General features: G+C 40.0%; 1 protein-coding gene and 1 long non-coding RNA gene across 7 annotated transcripts in view; one reads left to right on the top strand and one right to left on the bottom strand.

The window, feature by feature from the left end:
* KYNU (kynureninase) overlaps window positions 1-10350 on the top strand; it is an 89261-nt gene extending 78911 nt beyond the window's left edge. For all 6 annotated transcript variants that reach the window (XM_083582822.1, XM_083582826.1, XM_083582824.1 and 3 more), the window contains 2 exons: window positions 7809-8039; window positions 9776-10350. In XM_083582822.1, the coding sequence (XP_083438948.1) occupies window positions 7809-8039; window positions 9776-9919 (375 nt within the window). In that variant the 3' untranslated portion in view covers window positions 9920-10350. The remainder of the gene's footprint in view (window positions 1-7808; window positions 8040-9775) is intronic.
* LOC310748069 lies at window positions 9984-16574 on the bottom strand. The gene is made up of 2 exons (XR_014541083.1): window positions 15593-16574; window positions 9984-15045 (listed from the first exon to the last, which is right to left on the bottom strand). It is a non-coding gene; the product is annotated as an uncharacterized lncRNA (long non-coding RNA).
* Between the last annotated feature and the right edge of the window lie 6744 nt (window positions 16575-23318).

Below are 23318 nucleotides of genomic sequence, written 5' to 3'. Positions count from 1 at the left end.
GGGGAATACCCATACATCAAGCTCAGCTCGAGTCCAAAACTATCACTTGTCTTACTGCATTAATTAGACAGTTCTGTCCAGTTTGATCCGGATAGTCCTTTGTTACTTCCTTTCTCTTCTTGTTGTTATCATAAATTCCTTTCTTTGCGATCTCTGATGGTTTTCACAAGCAGGTTAGAAGCTGGCATTCTATGTGGGTTTTGTACTCTTTCAGAAATCATATCAATCCGGGACAGCCTCTGTACAACGCTTCCATAAACAAAATTAATCTCCGATCTGTCCTTTATTTTTCTCAGGCTTACCGAATAAATCAAATGATTCTGGGGGTTCTGTCAGGTCAAACTTACATTCCAACATTCCTTCTCATTCAAACAATCCTGAATCTCCTCCCCCAGTCCTTCTTCCTCCGGCAGACCTGTCATGGCGAGACGCCATTTTTTAACTGTGTCATAAGTAATTTTCCTCTTTTCTCACCGTTCTCCAGTCTTCTTTCCTGTTATGCTCCGTCCCACATAGTTCTTAAAATCCTGCCTGTGATTCATAGAAACGCGATGATCTTGTTTCTATCTGGGGTGAAGGGTTATTAATGTCACATCATGCAGGAAAAAAAAAAGTTTTTTCCTCCACCCCCCCTTCGTTCCAAACATACAGTCTCCTTGTGGTAATTCATCAGATGATTTACTTATCCATCCGTCACTCCTGGTTGCAGAGATCCATTAGTCAGCAGCCTTATCAGTCGAGCTTTACTTGATGTATGTGCTTTCAGCTTCATTTCCAAACATATGTTTCCAATTATAATTCCAAGCTGCAGCAACCAGCACGCGCTAATTGGAATCGGCGTCAGGAAGATCTGACTTCACCGAGGGCCTGTGCCAAGTGTTCTGCACCCCCATCACTCGTTTCAGGGGGTGCATTGTGAACACCGCTGGCAGGGCAGTTTCACCTCACATCCTGAGGTGGTTAGGAAGACTGCATACTTCCCATAGCAGCCCCTTAGTACCTCGTATGGGTCAGAGAGATGTTATTGTCGGCCATCTTCCAACGCGCCACCTGGTGGCCCCCCCGATAATGAAAAGATCTTTACTTGGTGCCAGAAAATAGAACAGACTTAGAACCAGGAAAACAGACTTAGAACCAGGTGGTGCTATCCCTAGGATAGGGATTTTTACCCCCTTGTGCATCCCCAAGTCTCAGTGCCATTAAACAGGATAGCACCGAGAACTTCCGGTTAGCGCCGGCGCTTAATGGCGGATCTCAACCGGAGCTCCGGGAGAGATCTGCTTCGTGGGTTCGGGTCCTGTCAGCTACGGCGAAGCGGGGACCCCTAAAAATCACAGGCGCGTTGCCTGTGAACTGGAGACTCGGCGGGCACCTTTGCGCCCCCCCGACGCTGCGAAATAGCCTTTTTAAAGGCTCCGGAGGAGCGGAGGGGTCTTGGAGCGGTGCTGAGAGTCGTCTTCACCCAGCCTGCGAAGCGAAGCCGCGTCGCCATTAGCGGAGAGCGCTGACTTCTTCCCGGGAAATTGGATTAAAAGAACAACTATCCGTGAGTAGGATTGACCGCTAAAATATAATTGGACACTAAAAGTAAAGAAATTGGGCACCGAGACGGACAAGCACTAAAAAGGAAGTCTGCTTTCCGTTCTGTAGCAAGATCAAAGCGAAAGGCACTCTAGCTGTAACTGCTTGAGAGGAAACTTGCGGGATTTAAGAAATCCACCACCAAAGCAAAGAACTCCCCCCCCCCGAAGGCAGGAGGGGGGGGAAGAAGATTTTAAAAGTGTTTCCCTGCCAATTTAAAAGAATTGGATTAAGTATCGCTGCTCTTTAACCTGGGATCGGACTGCCGGAGAAAAGGAACCGGCTAAGGACTGTTGCTATAGAAAGCTAAAAAATATCTCAAATTGACTTTGGTTACTTCCAATTTGAAACACTGTTTCTGTGGTATTACAAAGTTACTTACAGGACACTATTGACTGGGATCCCCTTGAAAAAGGAAAGAAAAATTGAAAGGGACTAGGAAACTTTTGTTCCTTCTTTTTTGAAGAGTGTGGGATTACTTTGAGAAGCATAGAACTGACTCTACGCCCCCTAGAGGACCTACAAATTGTTTCAGCAACAAGTGGAGTTTAAAATTTGAGAACTTTGTTTGTGAGTTTTAAAGTCTGGGAATGACCTTGACTAAAAGACTTTGTTATGGCAGATGGTAAAGAGAAAGGGGAGTTACAAGAAACAACCTTGAGATCTGGCAGACAATACAAAATTGACACTTACATGCAAAGAAGGGCTTCTGTAACAGGAGCCTCTGGAACTATAGTGGCTGCAAAGCCAAAAGTGAAAGCAATGTCTACAGAAGAATCATTTGCTAAGGTATTGGAGAAGATAAATGACTCTTTGGAGGAACTAAAAAAGCAAGGTGTGGAGACTAAATTGCAAGTTGCTGAAACTAAAGTACAAGTTGCTGAAACAAATAAAAAAATTGAAGAAATCTCTGGGAAAATTGACCTAAATACTAAAAGTATAACTGACCTAGGGAATAAAGTGAACTCAAATGCAGAAGCAATTGGGAAATTATTGGAAGATTCATCTATAACACGAAAGATAGCCGAGGAAGCTAAGGAAATTGCAACTGCTGCGGAGGAAAAATTTCCACCAGTTTACAAGAAATTGGATGAATATGAACTGGCACTCTCTATGCAGGATATGCAACGCAAGGAGAGGAACCTGAGGATCAGACTTGTGCCGGAAAAGGAAGGAGAGAACTTGGTGGATGATTTGACAAAAGAATTTTCTGATTTTTGGAAGCAGGAGCTGAAGAAAGAAGATTTTAAGATAGAAAGTGCATTTAGATTGGGAATAAGACAGAAGAGAAATCGACCCAGAGATTGTCTTATTACCTTAAGATCAAAGGAGGAGCGAGATAAAATATTGAACCTGCACTACCAAACAGCCCTTCGAATTGAAGACTTTTTTATTGAGATCTTTAAAGACATCCCTAAGAGTATCTTGGACGCAAGAGGACATTATAAAGACCTGGTGACACTGCTGAAGAAGAACTACATACCATTCAGGTGGGAATTTCCCCAAGGCTTGTCTTTTAAATATAAGGGAAAGAAGAGAAGAATAAAGACTGTAAGTGATAAAGACAAGTTCTTGGGAGAACACGAAGAAGACCTACAGAAAGAGACATTTCCAGGACAAGGGCATCCATCACTGGACACGAACACGGTACCACCGACAGACGAGGAACAAAAACAGGGAGCTGTAGGAGGAAGGAGTAAATAATCCCATCATGGCTCTGCAACTTCTAACCTGGAATTGTAATGGCTTAAATATTCCCAGGAAGAGAAAAAATATATTTCATGCCTTAAAGAAAGACCAATTGGACTTGATTTGCCTACAAGAGACCCACGTGACAAGAGCACACAGAAAATTATTAATAAATAAAAGACTGGGACAGGAATTTATATCCTCAGACAGAGTAAAAAAGAGAGGAGTGGTGATCTATGCAAAAGAAAAATTGCAACCGAAACAAATTTTTAAAGATGATCAAGGAAGATATTTGGCAATTGAAATTCAATCTCAAGGAGAGAAGTATTTGATAGTGGGAATCTATGCACCAAACGAAGGGAAAGCTGAATTTTTTAAGAAGTTGCATGAAATTTTGATGGACCATATGGATTACAACTTAATTTTGATGGGAGATATGAATGGAGTGGTTTCAACAAATATGGACAAGGCACAAAGACAGGTAATAACAAAAGATGGAAGACTACCAAAGACTTTTTTTGAAATGACTGACAATATGGACTTGATTGATATTTGGAGAACAAAACACCCATTAGAAAGAGAGGGAACCTTCTTTTCTGAAGCCAAAATGACATGGACAAGGATTGACCAAATCTGGGTGACTAGCAGTATGGCTCCGAATATAAAAAAAGTAGAAATCTGCCCAAAAACTTTCTCCGACCATAATGCTGTAAAGATGGTGATGAGGCAAACAACAACTGGTTCCTTCAGATGGAGAATGAATGACACCTTATTTAGAGACGAGGAGATCTGCAAGAAGGCCCAAAAAACCTTGAAAGACTATTTTGAAATCAACTTAAGGTCTGAAGTAGAAAAAAGAATAGTATGGGACGCAAGCAAAGCCGTGATGAGAGGGTTTTTGATTCAGCAAAATACTTTAAAGAAGAGAAAGCAAAATGAGAAAAAGGAGAGAATTTTGGAAAAGATAAAAGAAGGGGAAAAACAATTAAGATTGAAGCCAAAATCCCAAGAGATTCTAAGAGAAATCAAATTTCATCAAACACAATACACGGAACTGACGAATCAAGAATTAGAGTGGAGAATTAAACAAATGAGACAAAAGACTTTTGAATCTGCTGATAAATGTGGCAAGTTACTGGCTTGGCAAATAAAGAAGAGACAAAAACTCAACACGGTAACAAATATAGAAGTGGAAGGAAAAAACATAAGCAACCCAGCGGAAATTAGGAATTGTTTTCAGAACTACTTTAGACAACTTTACACACAAGGGCCGCAAAAAGAAATGGACATACAACAGTTCCTCGAGGAAAATGGGCTGAAAAAGGTTTCGCATGAAAGTAAGATAATATTGAACCAGGAGATATCAGCACAAGAAATAGAAGATGCCATTCAAGGCATGACGCTGGGCAAATCCCCTGGATCGGATGGACTGACTTCCAAATACTACAAAGTTTTGAAGGAAGGGTTGATACAACCTTTGAAGGAAGTCTGCAATGAGATTATGGAGGGGAAAAGGGCACCCGATACGTGGAGAGAGGCCTACATTACACTTATACCAAAGACAGAGACTGAAAAGACCCAACTTAAAAACTACCGACCCATCTCGTTATTGAATGTGGATTACAAAATCTTTGCTGATATTTTGGCAAAAAGACTGAAGAGAGTTTTGATGGAGGAGATTCACGGGGACCAAGCGGGCTTTCTCCCAAAAAGGCACTTGTCGAACAATGTAAGGAATATAATTGACATTTTGGAAAAGCTGGAAGTGAACATAAACACTAAAGCTGTTTTGATATTTGTGGATGCCGAGAAAGCCTTTGACAACATTTCTTGGAGTTTTATGTTGAAGAACCTCCGGGGGATGGGGGTAGGCCAAGGGTTTGAAAATGGTATAGGTGCAATATACTCTGAACAGAAAGCCAAACTAATTGTAAATAATGTGGTTACAGAAGAGTTCAAGATTGAAAAAGGGACACGCCAGGGGTGCCCTATCTCCCCATTACTTTTTATATCGGTCCTGGAGGTTTTGCTTAATATGATTAGGAGGGACCAGTTGGTTAAAGGGATTCAGGTCGGAGCTAAACAATATAAACTGAGAGCATTTGCAGATGACTTAGTACTTACATTGCAAGAGCCAGAAGCTAGCACGAAAAGAGTTTTGGAAATAATTCAAGAGTTTGGTCAAATGGCAGGATTTAAATTGAATAAGTCTAAGACAAAGGTTTTGGAGAAAAATTTGACACAGATAGAAAAGGAAAGGTTCCAGAATGAGACAGGGTTGACTGTGGTTAAAAAAGTGAAATATTTGGGTATAAATATGACAGCTAAAAATGTGAATTTGTTTAAAGATAATTATGAAAAAACTTGGAGAGAAGTGAAAAAAGATTTGGAGATTTGGTCCAACTTGAAGCTTTCCTTGTTAGGCCGTATTGCAGCTATAAAGATGAATGTATTGCCAAGAATGTTGTTTTTGTTCCAAGCATTGCAAATAATTGATAAAATGGATTGTTTCAAGAGGTGGCAAAAAGACATATCTAAATTTGTCTGGCAGGGCAAAAAGCCCAGAATTAAATTTAAGATACTAACGGATTCAAAGGAAAGAGGGGGGTTTGCCCTGCCAGACTTTAAACTTTACTACGAAGCGGCAGCTTTCTGCTGGCTGAAAGAATGGCTACTTCTTGAAAACACAGACATTTTGGATTTGGAAGGTTTTAATAACATTTTTGGGTGGCATGCATATTTGTGGTATGACAAGGTTAAAGCACATAAAAGTTTTAAAAATCATATTGTCAGAAAAGCACTACTAAATGTCTGGGACAGATATAAAGACTTGCTGGAAAATAAAACTCCAAGGTGGCTGTCGCCAATGGAAGCTAAGGCAGTTAAAAAGTTAAATATGGAGTCCAAGTGGCCAAGATACTGGGAAATTTTGGAAAAGGAAGGGGACAAATTGAGATTGCAGAGTTTTGAGAAATTAAAAGGGAAGGTGAGAGACTGGTTTCACTACCATCAAATAAATGAAGCGTTTAAACTGGACAGTAAAATTGGCTTCCAGGTGGAAAAATCAAAATTGGAGACAGAACTGTTAGAACCCAGTACTAAGAATTTGTCCAAAATGTACAATTTGCTGCTGAAATGGAATACACAAGATGAAACGGTTAAATCGGTCATGATTAAATGGGCTCAGGACATTGGTCATAATATTTTGTTTGCTGATTGGGAAAAGTTGTGGACCACCGGGATAAAATTTACGGCATGTAATGCCTTAAGAGAAAACATTATGAAAATGATATATAGGTGGTACATAACCCCAGTCAAGCTTGCAAAGATTTACCATGTGCCTGACAACAAATGTTGGAAATGTAAAGAAACTGAAGGTACATTTTTTCATCTTTGGTGGACCTGCCCGAAGATTAAGGCATTCTGGGAAATGATCTATAATGAACTTAAAAAGGTATTTAAATATACTTTCCCCAAGAAACCAGAGGCCTTTCTCTTGGGTATTGTCGGCCAAGGGGTGTTAAAGACGGATATAACTTTCTTTATGTATGCTACAACAGCAGCTAGAATACTCATTGCGAAGTACTGGAAGACGCAAGAACTACCCACACTGGAAGAATGGCAGATGAAGGTGATAGACTATATGGGCTTGGCAGAAATGACGAGCAGAATCCGAAACCAGGGAAGAGAAGCAGCGAAAGAAGAATGGAAAAAATTCAAGGACTATTTAAAGAAATATCACAAAGTTATTGAAAGTTAGAATGATGTTGGACTGGAAAGTAAATGGTTACTATTAGCAATGGTTAAGACAAGGAAAATAAGGAAGAATAGTCTAAATTTAAATTAAAATAAGGGAAGATTTGCTGAACAATCGATAAGAATTTGGAATACAGAAAGGGGAAGCATGAGGAAGTCGGGGAAGAAAGGATATGAAATTAGGATATGAAATGATACATGTTTTTTGTTTTGTTTTTGTTTTTGTATGTTTATGTTTGTTGTATTGTGTTTATATGGAAAAATAAAAATATTTTTTTAAAAAAAAAAAATAAACAGGATAGCACCACCAAGAAGCCGCTATCACCAGTCATTACCCATCTCGCATCAGCCAAAACGGGGACCAGAAGAAGGGACTTTAAATATAGCTGTACTATGAGGATAACATTTCTGACCTAGTTTGCATTGCTCTTATAAGGATTACTGAGAGAAAACATTTTTCTCCTGAGCACAGCATCTGCATATTGTGGACAGCTTGAGAATGAAACTCATGACAGCATTCATACATTTATGTTCACAAATGTTCTTCCCAACCATATGAATGCTCTTGTGCACTCAGGTGCAGATATATCTACTTTCATTAAAATGACTGGCTTTATTTCTGGTACTAAGTTTTTATCTTACAATACTCAAAAGTCACTTTTTGCAACGCTAAAGTAGATCATAGGATATAGGCTTTGTAGAGAAGGATGCAGTTTATATTTGTCTGGGCTCTCTTTGTTTTGCTGCAATGATGTAGTTGTCTGTTTTTATTTTAAATATAGGTATTTGGTCAAACTACAATGAAACTCCTGAGAAGGAAATCCATTCTTCTGACTGGTTACTTGGAATATTTGATAAAGCATTACTATAGTGAAGATACAAATGACCCTGAGCAGCCCTTTGTAAGAATAATCACACCTTCCCAAATTGAAGAAAGAGGATGCCAGCTCACACTGGTCTTCTCAGTTCCAATTAAGGATATTTTTAAAGAGTTGGAAAAAAGAGGTGTCGCTGTAAGTAACCAAGGCTTCACATTGCTTTATTTAACAAAGATAGTGGGCTCTGTGATAATTCTAGAATTGCTTCTATTCACCGCTGCTTAGGTCAGAAGGAAGAGGGGGAATCAGAATACTGATATGGTTCTTCAAAACACATTAATTGGTTTATAGTGGTGTTATTATGTTTGCCCTGGGGGACAAACAAAATAAAATATATAAGGTGATACCTTTATTGTAGACTTCCCCAGCAAAAATAAATGCACGCATGCAAGAAAAGGTATCACTTGACTATCTTGAGCATTTTAAGGCTTAATTCAAATCACTTTTGAAGCTGTCTATATTGTATTGGACTTAAAGTAGTGGCACTGATTAACTGAGCTCACAGAGCTAAACGGTTCGCAGCTTCTGGAAGAGAACAGAAAGTTGCCAGTTGGGCTAGGATTAAAATCTTGCACAGGAATAGATTAAAAGACTGGGGAGAGGTCCCAAACAGGAACTGTAGAGTTGAGGAGGCTGAAGGTAGAATGCAGAAGAGTGAGTAATGGGCTGAATAGTTAGAAGAGAGTGTAGTTCAAAAGGAGTTGAGAGTAGAAGACAGAGGAAATGGAAAACTGAGGCAAGAAGGGACTAGTTGGAGAAAAGGATCTTAAGCAAATCCACAGCATTAAGATTAAGAGGAGTTGTGTGCTATGGAAGGGGAAACTAAACTGTGAAGGCGTCTGCCCAGGAAAGAGGGGACCCCACTTGTCACCTTCCTCATATCTTTCTAGCCACTGACAAAACAAAAGTGAGATGTTTTTACAATCTACTAGAAATGGCTTCTTAACGTATCATTTGAAAGGGTGGTATGTGCCTATGTGTTTCAATAATATGCTGCCATGACAGTCTCTCAGCTATTACTTATTTGTAAGATAATGTAATGCACAAAGTCAGAGGCAGCTTCCCTGACCTGACCTACTTTATCATTCTTGCTCTCCACTGCCACTATATTTCCCACCCACAATCCCTTTTCCTCACAAGAATTCTCAGAATCCCAGAGCACCAACATTCTAGAACAGCAGGTCTTTGGGGGCCGCCACCACAATTCCCTTTTCTTTTAAGAAACCAATCCTGAAAATCAGTATTAACTGATTAGACACATGACTATTAGTTTCCTACACCTTCCCTGTGTAGGAAATGACAATCTGGGCTCCTACAGCAATGGGATTTCTTATTCCTTTATTTCTGCATTGGTCCTTGTCCTCTGGCATAGGGTGTGACTATGCCAGAGCTCAGATGTCTCTGAAAACATTCTGATGCATATAGCAACTAGTTTCCAAATATCACATAATAACTCATTTGTATTAATTTCTCTTCCCCTTGTCCCCCTGATTTTTCAGCTTGGAATGGCAAAACATGAATTAGTATCTAACTTCCCTTCTAAAAAAAGGCTTATTGTGATTTTAACATCCCAACCCTACACTTAGTTACATAGCAGCAAGCCACATTAAACATGAGACTTACTTCTTTGAGTAAACATATATAGAATTGCACTGTAAAATATACCATGGAAAAATCAATACCAAGAACCCTAGCTCTCCATCTTTCCCCTCTATTCTCAGTTTATATGGGCCAGAAATGGGAGAAAGCATTGCATTTGGCCAGCATTATAACAGGAGCACAAACTTTATGTTAGCTTTGCTGCTTTTGGAGTTTGGCAAACAAATATGAAGCTATATTAATTTGCTAGATGTTTATTGGCTGTTTTGCAGTGTGACATTCGGGAACCCAATGCTCTCCGTGTTGCCCCAGTTCCTCTCTACAATTCTTTCCATGACGTGCACAGATTTGTTGAAATCCTGGGATCTGCAATGGCATCTGTAAAGCAAAGAACAAACACTGCAGCACTTTCCTGATCTTACTGACGGTGCAGCTATACTTTTTAATCTCTTACTAAGATGCATCAATGCTTCTGAGCAATTTTTGTTTGTTTGTTTGTCTTGGGCTGGGCTATATGTATTCCACCCATTTGCCCCAAAAGATTAATTTTGCTTGGATAGTTATTTACAATAGATACACTTTTTATTAAAACTCATTATTTCTACTTATTTGGGCTCCATAAATTAATATGGTTTATGTATTTTAATAGGGTTAGTCTTTAGCATTCTAGATACTTTCTTCATTTAGATAATTCTGGTTTACTTCTGACAGGCAAAACAGAAAGACAGCTGCAAACCTAATCTTTGTCTAATGTCACTGTGTGGAATAAGGCACTATATACAACTCTGTGGATATAACCTGCATTGGATTTTAAGCACAATTTCTATTAAAGGGAATTTTAATTTGCGCTGAAATTGTATTCATAAACATCTAAGTAGAATTTAAGAATTCACAAATGACTTAAGTTTTAGACATCTCAACTTTTGTTTAAATGTATTTAGCGTTTCTCACAAACCTTCTGCTGAGTTGCTTTGCTCACTTATAGCCGTTTATGAAGGATTTACAGCTCCCCTGGATACCCAGGCAAAATAATGGCCCAGAAGCCTGCTTCTTTAGAAGAACAGATCCAGGGGGATCCTGATCTATATCTATTTGGGCTCTTGTGGTCATCAAGGTATATGTGTTGACATCGTACCTCTGACATTGGTTTTAAAAGAATGCCAATCTTCTGGAATGCTGAGGCATCATACTGTTTTGTTCTTCAACGTGCTCAGTAATCGTGAAACACTTCCATTAAGCAAGTGGGGCTTGACTCCTAATTCAGTGTAGAATCATGGGCTTATCTTGTAAGTGCACCAGATGTGGTATGATTGAGGCAAATGTATGCTGCTTAGTAAACTGTCACTGTAATCCACCACCATATCCATCTAATCACTAGGCCATCTGAAAAATATTTAGACATTATGCTGTCTGAATATGTAAGGAGCAGCAAGAGACCAACATTTTGTACATCAACCATCAGTGTATATTGCACCAAACTCACTTTATCCCACTGTAACAAACTTTGCATTAATCTTGTACTTCAGGGGTTCCCCCTCCCCCAATATGTTGCATATGGGGAACTATAATCTATAAAGTATACATTTTGTATGAGAAAAATATGGCAAAATGGGTTGAGTGTGAAGACAAAGGAAAGGTGGAGAGCACAGTTCTGGTAAGTCTTGGTGACATGGTATCTAGATAGCTGGTGATCCTTTAGTCCTTTTTAATATGTTTTTTTCTGAACGCTTACTGGATATTCATAAAAATTATCTGGGTTTGTGTTTGAATTCAGCCATGATGCTATAGCCAGTTCTGAATGGATGTATTTGTATAAGACAGCTCTCTGCCAATACTTAATTTACATGGGTATTCTTACAACATTTTCAGTGTACTGCTGATACCATGTGTGAATAAGCCCCAGGAAGCCTATGATAACTTACTGTGCTGTATAACATTCCATATATGCCACTTATTAAATAATGAGGAAAATGAGGACTTTAAAGAGTAACTTTTAAAAAGCAAACTTTTTTTTTTTTTGCAGAATTGTAACTCTGGAAATTTGCATTTTTAGTTACAGCAGGTAGTAAAGTCAAACCAATGGAGAATAACAATAACGGCTGCCTTCTGCATTGTTTTTGCTGCATTAGCAGCACTGAACTGGCCCCTCCAGGTCACAAGCCTGGGCAGTGTGTTTGGAGGTCCTGGGCTGTTCAGATAACAAGACCCACCCCCCTCGGCCTTGCTGATGTGGTCCACAGGAATAAATTTGGTACCAGCTTGGCTGCAGGAGTTGCCAGAAGGAAGTGTATAAGACACCATCCAACCATCTTAGGGAGTCCACTCTGGATTTGTTTAACTCCTTAGCCTTTTATTGTCCTGAAGATGTCCCACAAAGCAGTGGGTACAGATTTTTCCTTGGGGTTTACTCCTGAAGCAGGGATGCGGGTGGCGCTGTGGTGTAAACCACTGAGCCTCTTGGGCTTGTCGATCAGAAGGTCGCGGTTTCAATCCGTACGATGGAGTGAGCTCCCATTGCTCTGTCCCAGCTTCTGTCAACCTAGCAATTAGAAAGCATGTCAGTGCAAGCAGATAAATAGGTACCTGCTGCAGCGGGAAGGTAAACACCATTTACGTGCGCTCTGGCTTCTGTCACGGTGTTCTGTTGTGCTAGAAGTGGAAAGTTGTCTGTAGACAAATGCTGGCTCTCTCGGCCTGAAGCGAGATGAGCGCTGCACCCCATGGTTGCCTTTGACTGAACTTAACTGTCCAGGGGTCCTTTACCTTACTTTTACTTACCTTACTCCTGAAGCCTTCCTCACAAATGAGTATAGCTGCAAGGCAGCAGAGGTTTAAAATCAGAGTTTTCATTCTCCTAGCTGGGCTACCTTCCCAGGTTGGTGAGCCCCATCTGCCCACATTTCCGTCTGCAACATGCACTGTAACCAACTTCTTTTACCATTTGTCCCACTACTGGTCTCATCCACTCAATCCGCCAGATTCATATGCAGGGGAAGTCCCTAATTCACCAAGAGTTTGAGACCCATCGGCTACCCTCACCTGGTTTAACCAGCCAGCCAAAGCCATTTCCTGGGGTGTAACAGCTTCTAGGATCCACAGGTGAGAGCTGAGTGCAGGGTGGGGACCGAAGGTGGTCAAACTAGCCCAGAAGGAGCATGATGTCTCCTCCACCAGAAGTACTACCCCTCTCCTAACACCCCATACACCCCAGAAACAGTGTACAGTACAGTAAGACAAAATACAAAAGATTAGACTCTAAAACTCAATAAAACCATTTATATAGTTCTACAAGTAAAATTTCAAAAAAACTGAGTAACCAGGGAAAGCCTACACACACACGTGCCCACACACACAAACACAGAGAGAATCTTCAGCAGCCACCTAAATATCAAGACACTAAGTAATTGTTTAATTTCAGCTGGTAATTGATTCCAGAGGGTTCAGTTTCTAGTACGAGCTAAGTGTACCTTTGGGACAAGTGGTATCGGCAGTGACTCTGAGAAGCGCAATTGCAGGACAAGGTTATATATGAGGGAAAATTGTTCATAAGGGGTCAATGGGCACTACCTGACTCACTCTCACCATGTTTCCTTGACTGATTTCCCTGTAGTATTCTCCTTTGTGCAGGGGCTGGTACACAGGGTGAGCCTATGTTTGACAGTCCTGCAGTCACTAGTTAAAGACCTGTTGCAGACTTGAGTGCTGACACTATAAGCACAGAACTTTTTGTGTGTTCACATTTACCATATAAATCCACTGGGAGTCTGGGACTGGTTCTGCTACTCTGTAGAATCTATGTCAGAACTGTAGTTCCCCAGCTTGAAGAAGCCGGAGAGAGAACGGAGAGAGAAGAACGGGATGGTTTTATTGCTTTGTCAAATGATGCCTTCATATCTCAACACTGCCATTTTCCTAGAATATATGAGCTGCTTAGCTCAGACCAGTAGTTCGCATGGTCCAATACAATTGTGATGGGCAGAAGCTTTTCAAAGCTTGAGACAAGTCTTTCTCATCTCAGTTTCCTGGGATTATTTAACACTGAGGCATCAGGAATTGTATATAGGTTCTTGGGGGTGCAAAAAATAGCTGAAACATACTTTATGCTTCTTCAAGTGTTGTGCTCACCTTGAATGTGTACCTACAACTGACTGGAAGATGATGCAACAGAGCTTCCCAAAGCTTTGATGTCAGCCATGGGCCTTTTTGGGGGGTATTTTCTACCAGCTGCAGAACAGCATTTTTATTCCTAAAATTGTTAGAAAATGCATCTCAAGGAAAATACTCAAACTTAACATTAGGTGTCAGCATTTTACATATTATTTGCTGAGAGTAGATATCCCAGAAGAGCTACAGCACAGAAAATAAATGTTTCAGGCTTTCATTTCTAAAGCTTTGTGTTACGATAACTGGAATAACAAGAACAACAACCTGTTCGAGTCAAATAAAACATACGTTTTCATACCTCTATCACAAGCAACTCATTTAAATATCATTGTTTAACTTAAAAAAAATGGACTTCTGATGAAATAATACTTTCATGACTAAAAAGAAAAATGGAACACTTGAGTGGAAAAAAGAACAGGAATAATGGATAACTGCTTTTTTTTTTTTACAATCAAGTGTTATATAAATCTTATGAAATAAATATAGGAATGTTGTAAAATCATCTACAACCACATTTTCAGGCATGGTGACAAACTTTTTCTGCTTGTTCGCATTTACTTCATCACTACCTACACCATATTGTATTAGAATATTGAGACCCAATCAAACAAAGTCAAGTTAGTGCTTCGCTAACTTAGAAAAGAAAAACCCCACTTTGCATGTTATCAGTAATCATTTAAAAGCTGCTTGGCAAGCAGTTTTCTTTACATTCAAAATCTGCATTAATAGATTTAACATGATAGGTGAACTGCAATACAGATATGTTTGTGCCACACGTGCACCAATCAGGAAACCATTTTGAAAAAAATACCCAGGCCATGTTTCACAGGAAACTTGCATTCTCCTGCCCATAGCTTATCTAGATATCAGAAAATTGTGGTATCTGAAGTAGTCCTCATAGGAATGGACAATCCAAACAAATCTAGAATATGGAAATAGTTTTGTTTCCTCACCTAATGTGAAATTGTTCCCTTCAAAGTGATCTTTTTGTCAATATTTGTGAAATCTATTTATATGGCTCCCGCAGTTGTACGATGAACTTGATAAAGATCAGCAATTCCTATTTTTTACATTCACAGCATGTTTTTATTTTTAAAAAACTAACATAAATGTACTATTCTATGCATGATTTTATGTTTCCTGTTAAATATAAGTGAAAATTGATTGGGGCATTTCTCCATGGAATTCTATCTTTATTTCATCATAATTGCTTCTTATTTGAATAATGACAGATGAACTGCTTCATTCAACTGCAGTTTTTTTAAAAGCTTTGAAGTCACAATAACAGCACCGGATTTAAATCCTGAAGCTATTATTGTGGCAGGAAAGAGATCGGGGGGAGGGGGGGATAAAACTTGGGGTCCTAAAAAGAAAATACCTTATTTTTTGCCCTATAGGACGCACTTTTCCCCCTCCAAAAATGAAGGGGAAATGTGTGTGTGTCCTATGGGGTGAATGCAGGCTTTCGCTGAAGCCTGGAGAGCGAGAGGGGTCGGTGCGCACCGACCCCTCTCGCTCTCCAGGCTTCAGGAAGCTCTCCGCAAGCCTAGGGAGCCCGCGGAAGTTCCCGTCGGGCTCCCTAGGCTTGCGGATAGCAGCCTGCATCTCAAAGCCTGTTCCCCAACCTGGTTTGGAGGCTGGCGGCGGGGAGAAGCGCGCTTCTCCCCGCCGCCAGTCCCACAAGCTGGGGGACAGCGGGGAGGCGCAGCGCCGCCATCCCGTTGTTCCCTGACCTGGTTTGGGCTTCAGGCAGATATCCGCAAGGCGTGGGAGCCCGGCGGGAAGTCGCGCCGGTCTCCCAAGGCTTCCCCTGCCCCAGCCCCGCGCCTGGGGGGGGGGAATAAAAGTTTTTTTCTTTATTCCCCCCCCCCCAAAAAAACTAGGTGCGTCCTATGGGCCGGTACGCCCTATGGGGCGAAAAATACGGTAGTTTTATGAAGTAATAGTCATCACTTCTGGTTGCATTCACTACCAGTTTCTGCAACTTCTACATTGCCAAAGTGATCTATCTGTACAGCTCTTAAATGCATTTAATTGTAATAGACGAGGGTCAATATAGTGTTGCATATCGCCCCAATCTCTTGAGTGATGCAAGATTCCAGGGTTTCAGGCGCTTATCCAGAGTTCGTGTTTGTTTTTGCAAAGACAGCACAGCAGAGAGTGTGGTATCTTTATGTTACATGACTTATTTATACATATATACAACTTGAACCTACAGTGGAGGGGTTCACAGCACTAACACCCCAAAAGGCTCGTTTGTCCCATAGCCATAGCCCTGGATTCAAACAGAAATCAAACATTGCTCAGACACACTCTCCAGCTCGCTGGTTTATGTCTAGGTCACATCCGTCTCTAAAACTCTGAAATCTGGCTTTATCTGTTGGGGAAGGGGCCCCCACCCATTTGCTGTCTCACACAAAGCCCCTTAATCCCCCTTAATGGCTCATTACCCAGGCTTTCACCATCACCAGGAGGCTAGCCTGGCTATTCCAAGAATTAGAAGCCTTGATTAAATTGTAACACTTGCTGGATCCAGGGATTAGAGGAGCCTGGCATCCACTTTAACTCCCCAAACTCATAACAATAGTAAGAAAACTTCTCAATGGTTATTTTAAGACTGAAATCATATGCTTTGCAAAAAAAAAAAAAAAAAGTTTTAAATTCAGTGCAGATGCAGAGCTATATTTTGCCAATAAAGAGTTCATTAGATCTTTTCCCTCTCTGACATTTACATCTACTCCAAAGTATAGTTTAATACTCCAAGGTATGAATTTCAAAGTTCCCTTTATCTTTGTATTCCAATTTTCAGCCATTAATCAAATAATATGAAACAGCTTTACAAAAAAAAAAAAAAAACCCTCTAGGAATGGATCACACATTCAAAATGTGCCTTCCAGAAGTTTTTTGAGTATTATTTTGGAGGGGCGTATGCATGTAATCAATATATGCACAAAAATACTTAGATTTTATATATATATGACAAAATGTGTGTTAGAAAGGTGACAAAATCACACGTACCTCCAACAAATCTTTTTAAATGGTACCTCTTAGAAGAATACAAATATGAAGTTATTTACTCGCCTTGGTGGATATATGTACCCATCTCCAGCAGTTAAACTAATGAGTGTTCTTCTGTGTATAAGGCAGAAGTAGGTGCTCAGATGATGTACCGTGTCTCTCATGAGACCCAGCCAGTATAGCCAATGGTCAGGGATAATGGGAGTTATAGTACAACAAATAGGGGGCACTACAATGGCTATTAATTCTGTGTTGCAGTTGCCAACCCACATGGCTGTTAATCCATTTGAAAAATTCCCTGCAAGTATTGTACTAGCACATCAGAATGTGATTCTAGCCCTGTATGGGGGGAAAATTACAGGTATTTTAAAGTAAGGACATATGCTATAGTCACTATTGAGACAACAGGCAGGTAGAATTTGTGTCATGGTAGTACAGTACAAAAGGCTGTGGGGAAAGTTAAGGCATTTAGTCAGCCTTTAATTCCTGTGTGCCCTAATCTGAGGCCAAAGCACACCAGTACAAAAAGATGCAGTGGGTAGTCAAATTGCAGTGGACCCATTGAAAGGAATGGTCTAATATTAGCTTATGTCCATTGGTTTCAATGGGTCTGCTCTGAATTGGACTAGCGTTGGGAATAATCCTGAAGCTGCAATCTTTTGCCTACTTACCTGGGAATAATCCCCGTTAATCTCAATGGTATTTTGCTCCTGCAGGGATATGTAACAAGATTGCACTTTTAAGCAGGGATGGATGAATTGGCTTGTTTCCATTTCAAGCCAGTTTTGCATTCCTTCAACCACCTATAAAATATTAGTTTAAAATGGTACATATTTTTTATATGCACTTTCCCCTAAAATACAAGTTTTGTATGTATTTCCCCCCAAAAAATACAGTGGTACTTCGGTTTAAGAACAGTCCTTTTTAAGAACGATTCGGTTTACGACCTCTGCAAAAATGGAAATAGTGTCCCAGTTTGCGAACTTTACCTCGGTCTAAGAACGGAATCCGAGCGGTGGAAGGGCACCGGCAGCGGGAGGCCTCATTAGGGAAAGCGCGCCTCGGTTTAAGAACGTTTTCAGTTTAAGAACGGACTTCTGAAATGGATTATGTTCATAAACTGAGGTACTACTGTAGTTGATACAGGCAGCAGAAAGGTAGTAGAATGAAATGTAACAGTAGGTTCACATTTTCAGTGCTCTTCTGTATTGCAGGTTTTTTAAAAACCACCTGCAAGTGGAGATCTTGAACAGGAAGGAGTGGATTAGAAGCTTTTCTCCTTATATGCTAGCTTTTTACACATGGGAGCCCTGTTTAGGCACTCATTTCTCTCATGTGCTGAAAAGTATCAGGGTTCTGCTGGAAGGAAAGGCAGCTGCTAGCCCTTGTAGCCTGTGACTGCTGGGTGAGGTTAAACTGTAATTCTTCTTCCTAAAAGATAGCTACCTTGTTAGAAGATGCCCTCAAAGCTGCAGCTGTAGGAAAGGCGCATCTCCAAAACCTGACAGCAGAAGGTGGCATGGCGATTCCACCCATTCGTTTGCAGAAAGAGGGAGGCTCAGACTGAGGGAAGTGAATGGCCTGCAAATTCTTATAGATCCTCACTGCAGTTTTACAGTTGTCACACTCAGGATGAGAGATTATATTATGTCCACAATCCCATGGAGAGTCGATGGTGAAGTGGGAGCTTCCTCTTGTTATCTCTTATCCATTTCCAGGCATAACAGATAAGTGGAGAAGTGGAACAGTTCGCTCATGGGAGCCTAAATTGTGGCTCTTTCTTAATATCTATACAGTATATGATATCCTATGAACAAGACCTTAGCAGCACAGGGAAAAGGGCTGGCTACCTTTGAAACAGCACTCAGTTGAAAGGAAATACAGTGAGATTCTTGACCAAATTTAAATGTGTTTGAAGTTCATTCATCTCTAAATTAGAAATAATTAAAGGGGCCCTCATTAACATGAATAACTTGTGTAACTTTTGTTTTTGAGTTAACCCTGAATCATAAACAAAGTCTCTCCCAGAAAAATATTTAAAATGTTTTACCTTCTGGTGCAAATCTTTACATATGTGCTAATGAATATATAAAATACTGCTTTTCAGCTTTGGAAGCTTGATTATTCCAACTTTTTTTAAGTTACGGAAAAGATAAAAAACAGTTCAATTTCATCAACTCAAACATGCAGTGAATAAGACATTGTTTTTGTAGGGCTGTTCATTCTTTGAACTTAGATGACATTGTCTCAGAGGACAAGATGTTTGATGAGTTTTATACTTTAAAGCCTCTCTTAAGAAAAAATTAGCTCAGAATCTGTTTTGTGTAGAATAGTGTATGTATGCGTGCAGAATCATTCAGTCTTCAAAAGACCAGAGGGGAAGCTGGTGTCATCTTCTATTTACTTTCAATATCTCTCTTTTAAATTCACACATTGGGAAAAGCTGAAGAATCATAATTTTAGGTGCTTATTTCTTACCAGTTCAAAAAAGCATATATGCATCCAGTTGACCTCATAGTGAAGTGATGAGGAAGGGTGTAACTTTGCTTCTTACTTTACGTGAAGCAATAAAAGATCAGATACTTGCTCACAATTCACCTAATGAACTCTATGTGTACTACGGTGGTACCTCGGGTTGAGTACTTAATTTGTTCTGGAGGTATGTTCTTAACCTGAAACTGTTCTTAACCTGAAGCACCACTTTAGCTAATGGGGCCTCCCGCTGCCGCCGCGCCGCCAGAGCATGATTTCTGTTCTCATCCTGAAGCAAAGTTCTTAACCTGAAGCACTATTTCTGGGTTAGCAGAGTCTGTAACCTGAAGCGTATGTAACCTGAAGCGTATGCAACCAAAGGTACCAACAACAACTGCCCCATATGTATTTTCATAGTCCATTGTAGAATTAGAAGGGACTTGGAGGGTCATCTAGTCCAACTCTCTGCAATGCAGGAATCTCAATTAAAGCATCCATGACAGGTGGCCATCCAACCTCTGATTAAAAACCTTCAAGGAAGGAGAGTCCACCACCTCTCCTGGGAGTCTGTTCCACTGTTGAATAGCTCTTTTGCACCTCTTTACTCTGGCTTTTGACACTTGAGGTATACACGTATTTGAAGACCCACCTTACTTTTGTGATTGAAAGTTATTATAAACTGTTTTTAACATTGTGTTTTATATAATGTTGTAACCCGCCTTGGGACCTTATGGTGAAAGGTGTGTGATAAATTAATAAATAAGCAAATTCTGTTCTGACACAGGGCACATGCAGACTCTATCAGCTTTCACTTGGTCACCCTAGATCACTCACTGCTCTCCAAAATAGAATAAAATAATCATAGTTAGTGCCAAATAGGCAGTATATTGGGACTTTAAATATTAGTGTATCTGAATTTCTGAAGCCCAAATTTACATTTGCCTCACTTCATTGGCTGAAAACTTTCCTTTATAATATGGAAAGGGATATGTCAGTTGCTAGAAAAGGTTTCTGCTGAAGCAGACATTTAGAGCTGTTGCACTTACAAAAGCTATGTAGACAACTCTGGATTTCAGTTTAAAGCAAATATTTCTGGGAAAAGGTTATCAGCAAGATTGCAACTATAAATACACTACCATTTTATTTGATCTGCAATTTTCATAATGTGTTACTGTTTGTGTTATGCAGTATAGGCATATATCTGTATGTGTGTGTACACACACACACACACACACACACACACACACACTACAATATACACATACATTACAATAAAATCTATTTTAAGTATTGCCTTGCAAATGATTTATTCCCTAGCTTATGTATCTTATTCTATAAGATGGCGTTTTGATATGTTATTCCTTACATCTGTTGTTTTCTTAGAAACAAAAAGCAATGTGTTCTGCGCATGCTCTGGAACATTCAGCCAACCCTGGTACACAAACTCTGATGAGCAATTAATAGAATTCAAGTAATTCCTATTTATAATAGTTTCCATGATAGAGAATAGTATAAAATACCATCCAAAGTGTAGTTAGTATTTTCCAACTTTTAAGTGGCATGTACAAGTGATAGTACAAAAAAAAGTGTATATACTGCTTTTCAGGGCAAAATCCCACCCAAGATGACTCACAAGCAATATATAATATAAAACAATCAAGTTACTTTAAATTTACTTAGAACTGTTGTAGTTTAACAGACCAGGACAGTAGTTCATATGAAACATCAATTTTAAAAGCTAGCAAATACGGGGCCATTCATGAAAATATGGTGTAGTGATTAGACCACTGGACTATGACCTGGTTCAGATCCCCACTTGACCTTGAAGCTTACTAGACGATCATGGAAAAGCCACTGACTCTCAACCTAATTTCCCCCACGTTTGTGGGGATAAAACTAAGTGGGATATAACTATGCATGCCACCTTGAGCAACTTGGAGAAGAGGTGGAATGTAAATGTTACACTTAAGCAAGTCATTCTTTCAGGAGAGAGTTCCAGAGATATAGGATCACCACTGAAAAGGCCGCATCTCTATAGCCCACCTATGTGGCAGACTTATGAGCACAACCTCTGAGGCAGATATTAAGGCCAAAGCAAGTGTGTATGGGTGTCATGGGCCAGGAGTCATCTTCACCTGCTGAACAGCAGCCTGAAGGGGGGAAAGGTGGAGTGACTCCACCTGCAGCTGATTAGCCTTCAAGGACATAGGATAAGGGACTGATGAGAACCAGCTGGCTGTAGCCTTCTTAAGCAGAACTTCCAGCAACAGTCAAATGCTGGTAACAACACTTGTAGTTCCTGGCTCTACCTTGCTGCCTCCTGCTCGTCTTAACCCTTGACCCCTGGACTATCTGACCATGTGAATTGCTGTTTGCTGAACCCTAGGACTTCGACCTGACTTCGTATGCTGACTCTGCCTCCAGGTAAGTATCTCAGAGATTCTTCCAGTTGGCTGGCCTCCTACTCCACTGAGCTCTGCGCATTGTTGCTCAGCAGCGCGACTACAACAGTGGGTACAGGTGGTCCTTCATATATAAATCTCATACCTTTTCTTCTTAACTGCAAAAAGATTAGAAATACAAATAGGTACAATACCTTTTGATACATACAAAGTTAGTAGCATAGTCACCCATCCATCCACACTAGGAAAAGACAAAAAGGCAAGAAGGAAAAAAACACCTGTCCTAATATATATATATTACAGAATTTAATAATGAATGATTTTTTTAAAGCATGAAAATAGAGTAGAATGGCTGATAGGCAATTCTTGTGGATGCTAGCGTTATAACTGAATGGTCAGTTTTCCACTTAGACCATACCTACTTTTCCAGCCTCCTAAAGAGTTGGCAGTGGGCCAGTGTGGCCCTCAGACCAAAATACGTTGATTACTCCTGTTCTGGACAGCACTAGTTGCATATAGATAAGAAATGAAGAAAACAACCCTGGAGGGATGTGGGGATGTGTGTGAATTCCCATGTACAGTGGTACCTCGGGTTAAGTACTTAATTCGTTCCAGAGGTCCGTACTTAACCTGAAACTGTTCTTAACCTGAAGCACCACTTTAGCTAATGGGGCCTCCCACTGCCGCTGCACCACCACTGCACGATTTCTGTTCTCATCCTGAAACAAAGTTCTTAACCTGAAGCACTATTTCTGGGTTAGCGGAGTCTGTAACCTGAAGCGTCTGTAACCTGAAGCGTACCTGAAGTGTCTGTAACCTGAAGGTACCACTGTATATCACAAGATAAAGAGAAGGCATATCCTATGTGAATGGTGCAGTCACGATGAAGACTTCATGGCATTAAAGTCTGGATACACATGTGCACCCCATCTCATCAACACCTGCTGTGTGTATGTCACTGAATGCGTAATTACCGAACTAGCATTATTATCCCACTACCCTTTGTTGATAGTGAATACAGACATCCAGACAGCAGGTCCAGAAATGCATGCAAAGAGCCTTCTTTGACTGAACTATCTGCCTGGCAGGATCAGAATTTTGCATTTGAGAAACATAATGGCTATTTGTAGCTAGAACATTGCAGACGCTAAATAAGGAAGAGGACGAATAAACATTTTGGCTCACATATGGACATTTTATTTCTGAATTGGTTGTGGTTGTTACAAACAAAATAGAATCAAGGAAATTCATTTAACAAAAAAGTTTGGATGTCACAAATCACATAAAAAATGAAAATATCACAAAATGAAACAAAATTTTGAGTTTCACAGCATTGTATCATTCAACATCATTATAAAACACATGCGTACTATGTGACATAAGAATGGAGTTTGTTTGATTCATCTCAAATTTCTTGGTATTTCTAAGCTTATGTCAGTTTCTTTTTCACAATGATGAATTAAATTAATTAGATGCACTAAAGAGATGCATTAAGCAATTTTCACAAATGAAGACAAATTTCACAAATCTAAACTAAAAGGCAAATCAGATTATAGGAAATTAAGCTACTATCAATCAAAAGGCAAAATAATCAGGGTAGAAACCCAAGCCAAAATACTTGTCAGATCATGAAATGTTATTAGTAAATGAGGAAAAAAACATATTTGACGTTGGGGTCAATACCTTGCTTCTTTTATTAGTAAATTGACTAACTGCTGTAAGGATGAATGGCTTCAACCATGTACAGGGCATAAGTGTG

This window comes from Podarcis filfolensis (assembly GCF_964270895.1).
Source record: "Podarcis filfolensis genome assembly, chromosome: 1".
In the NCBI taxonomy this organism is placed as follows: Eukaryota; Metazoa; Chordata; class Lepidosauria; order Squamata; family Lacertidae; genus Podarcis; species Podarcis filfolensis.
Note: the sequence above shows the minus strand (reverse complement) of the source record. Positions and strands in the feature narration are given on the sequence as shown.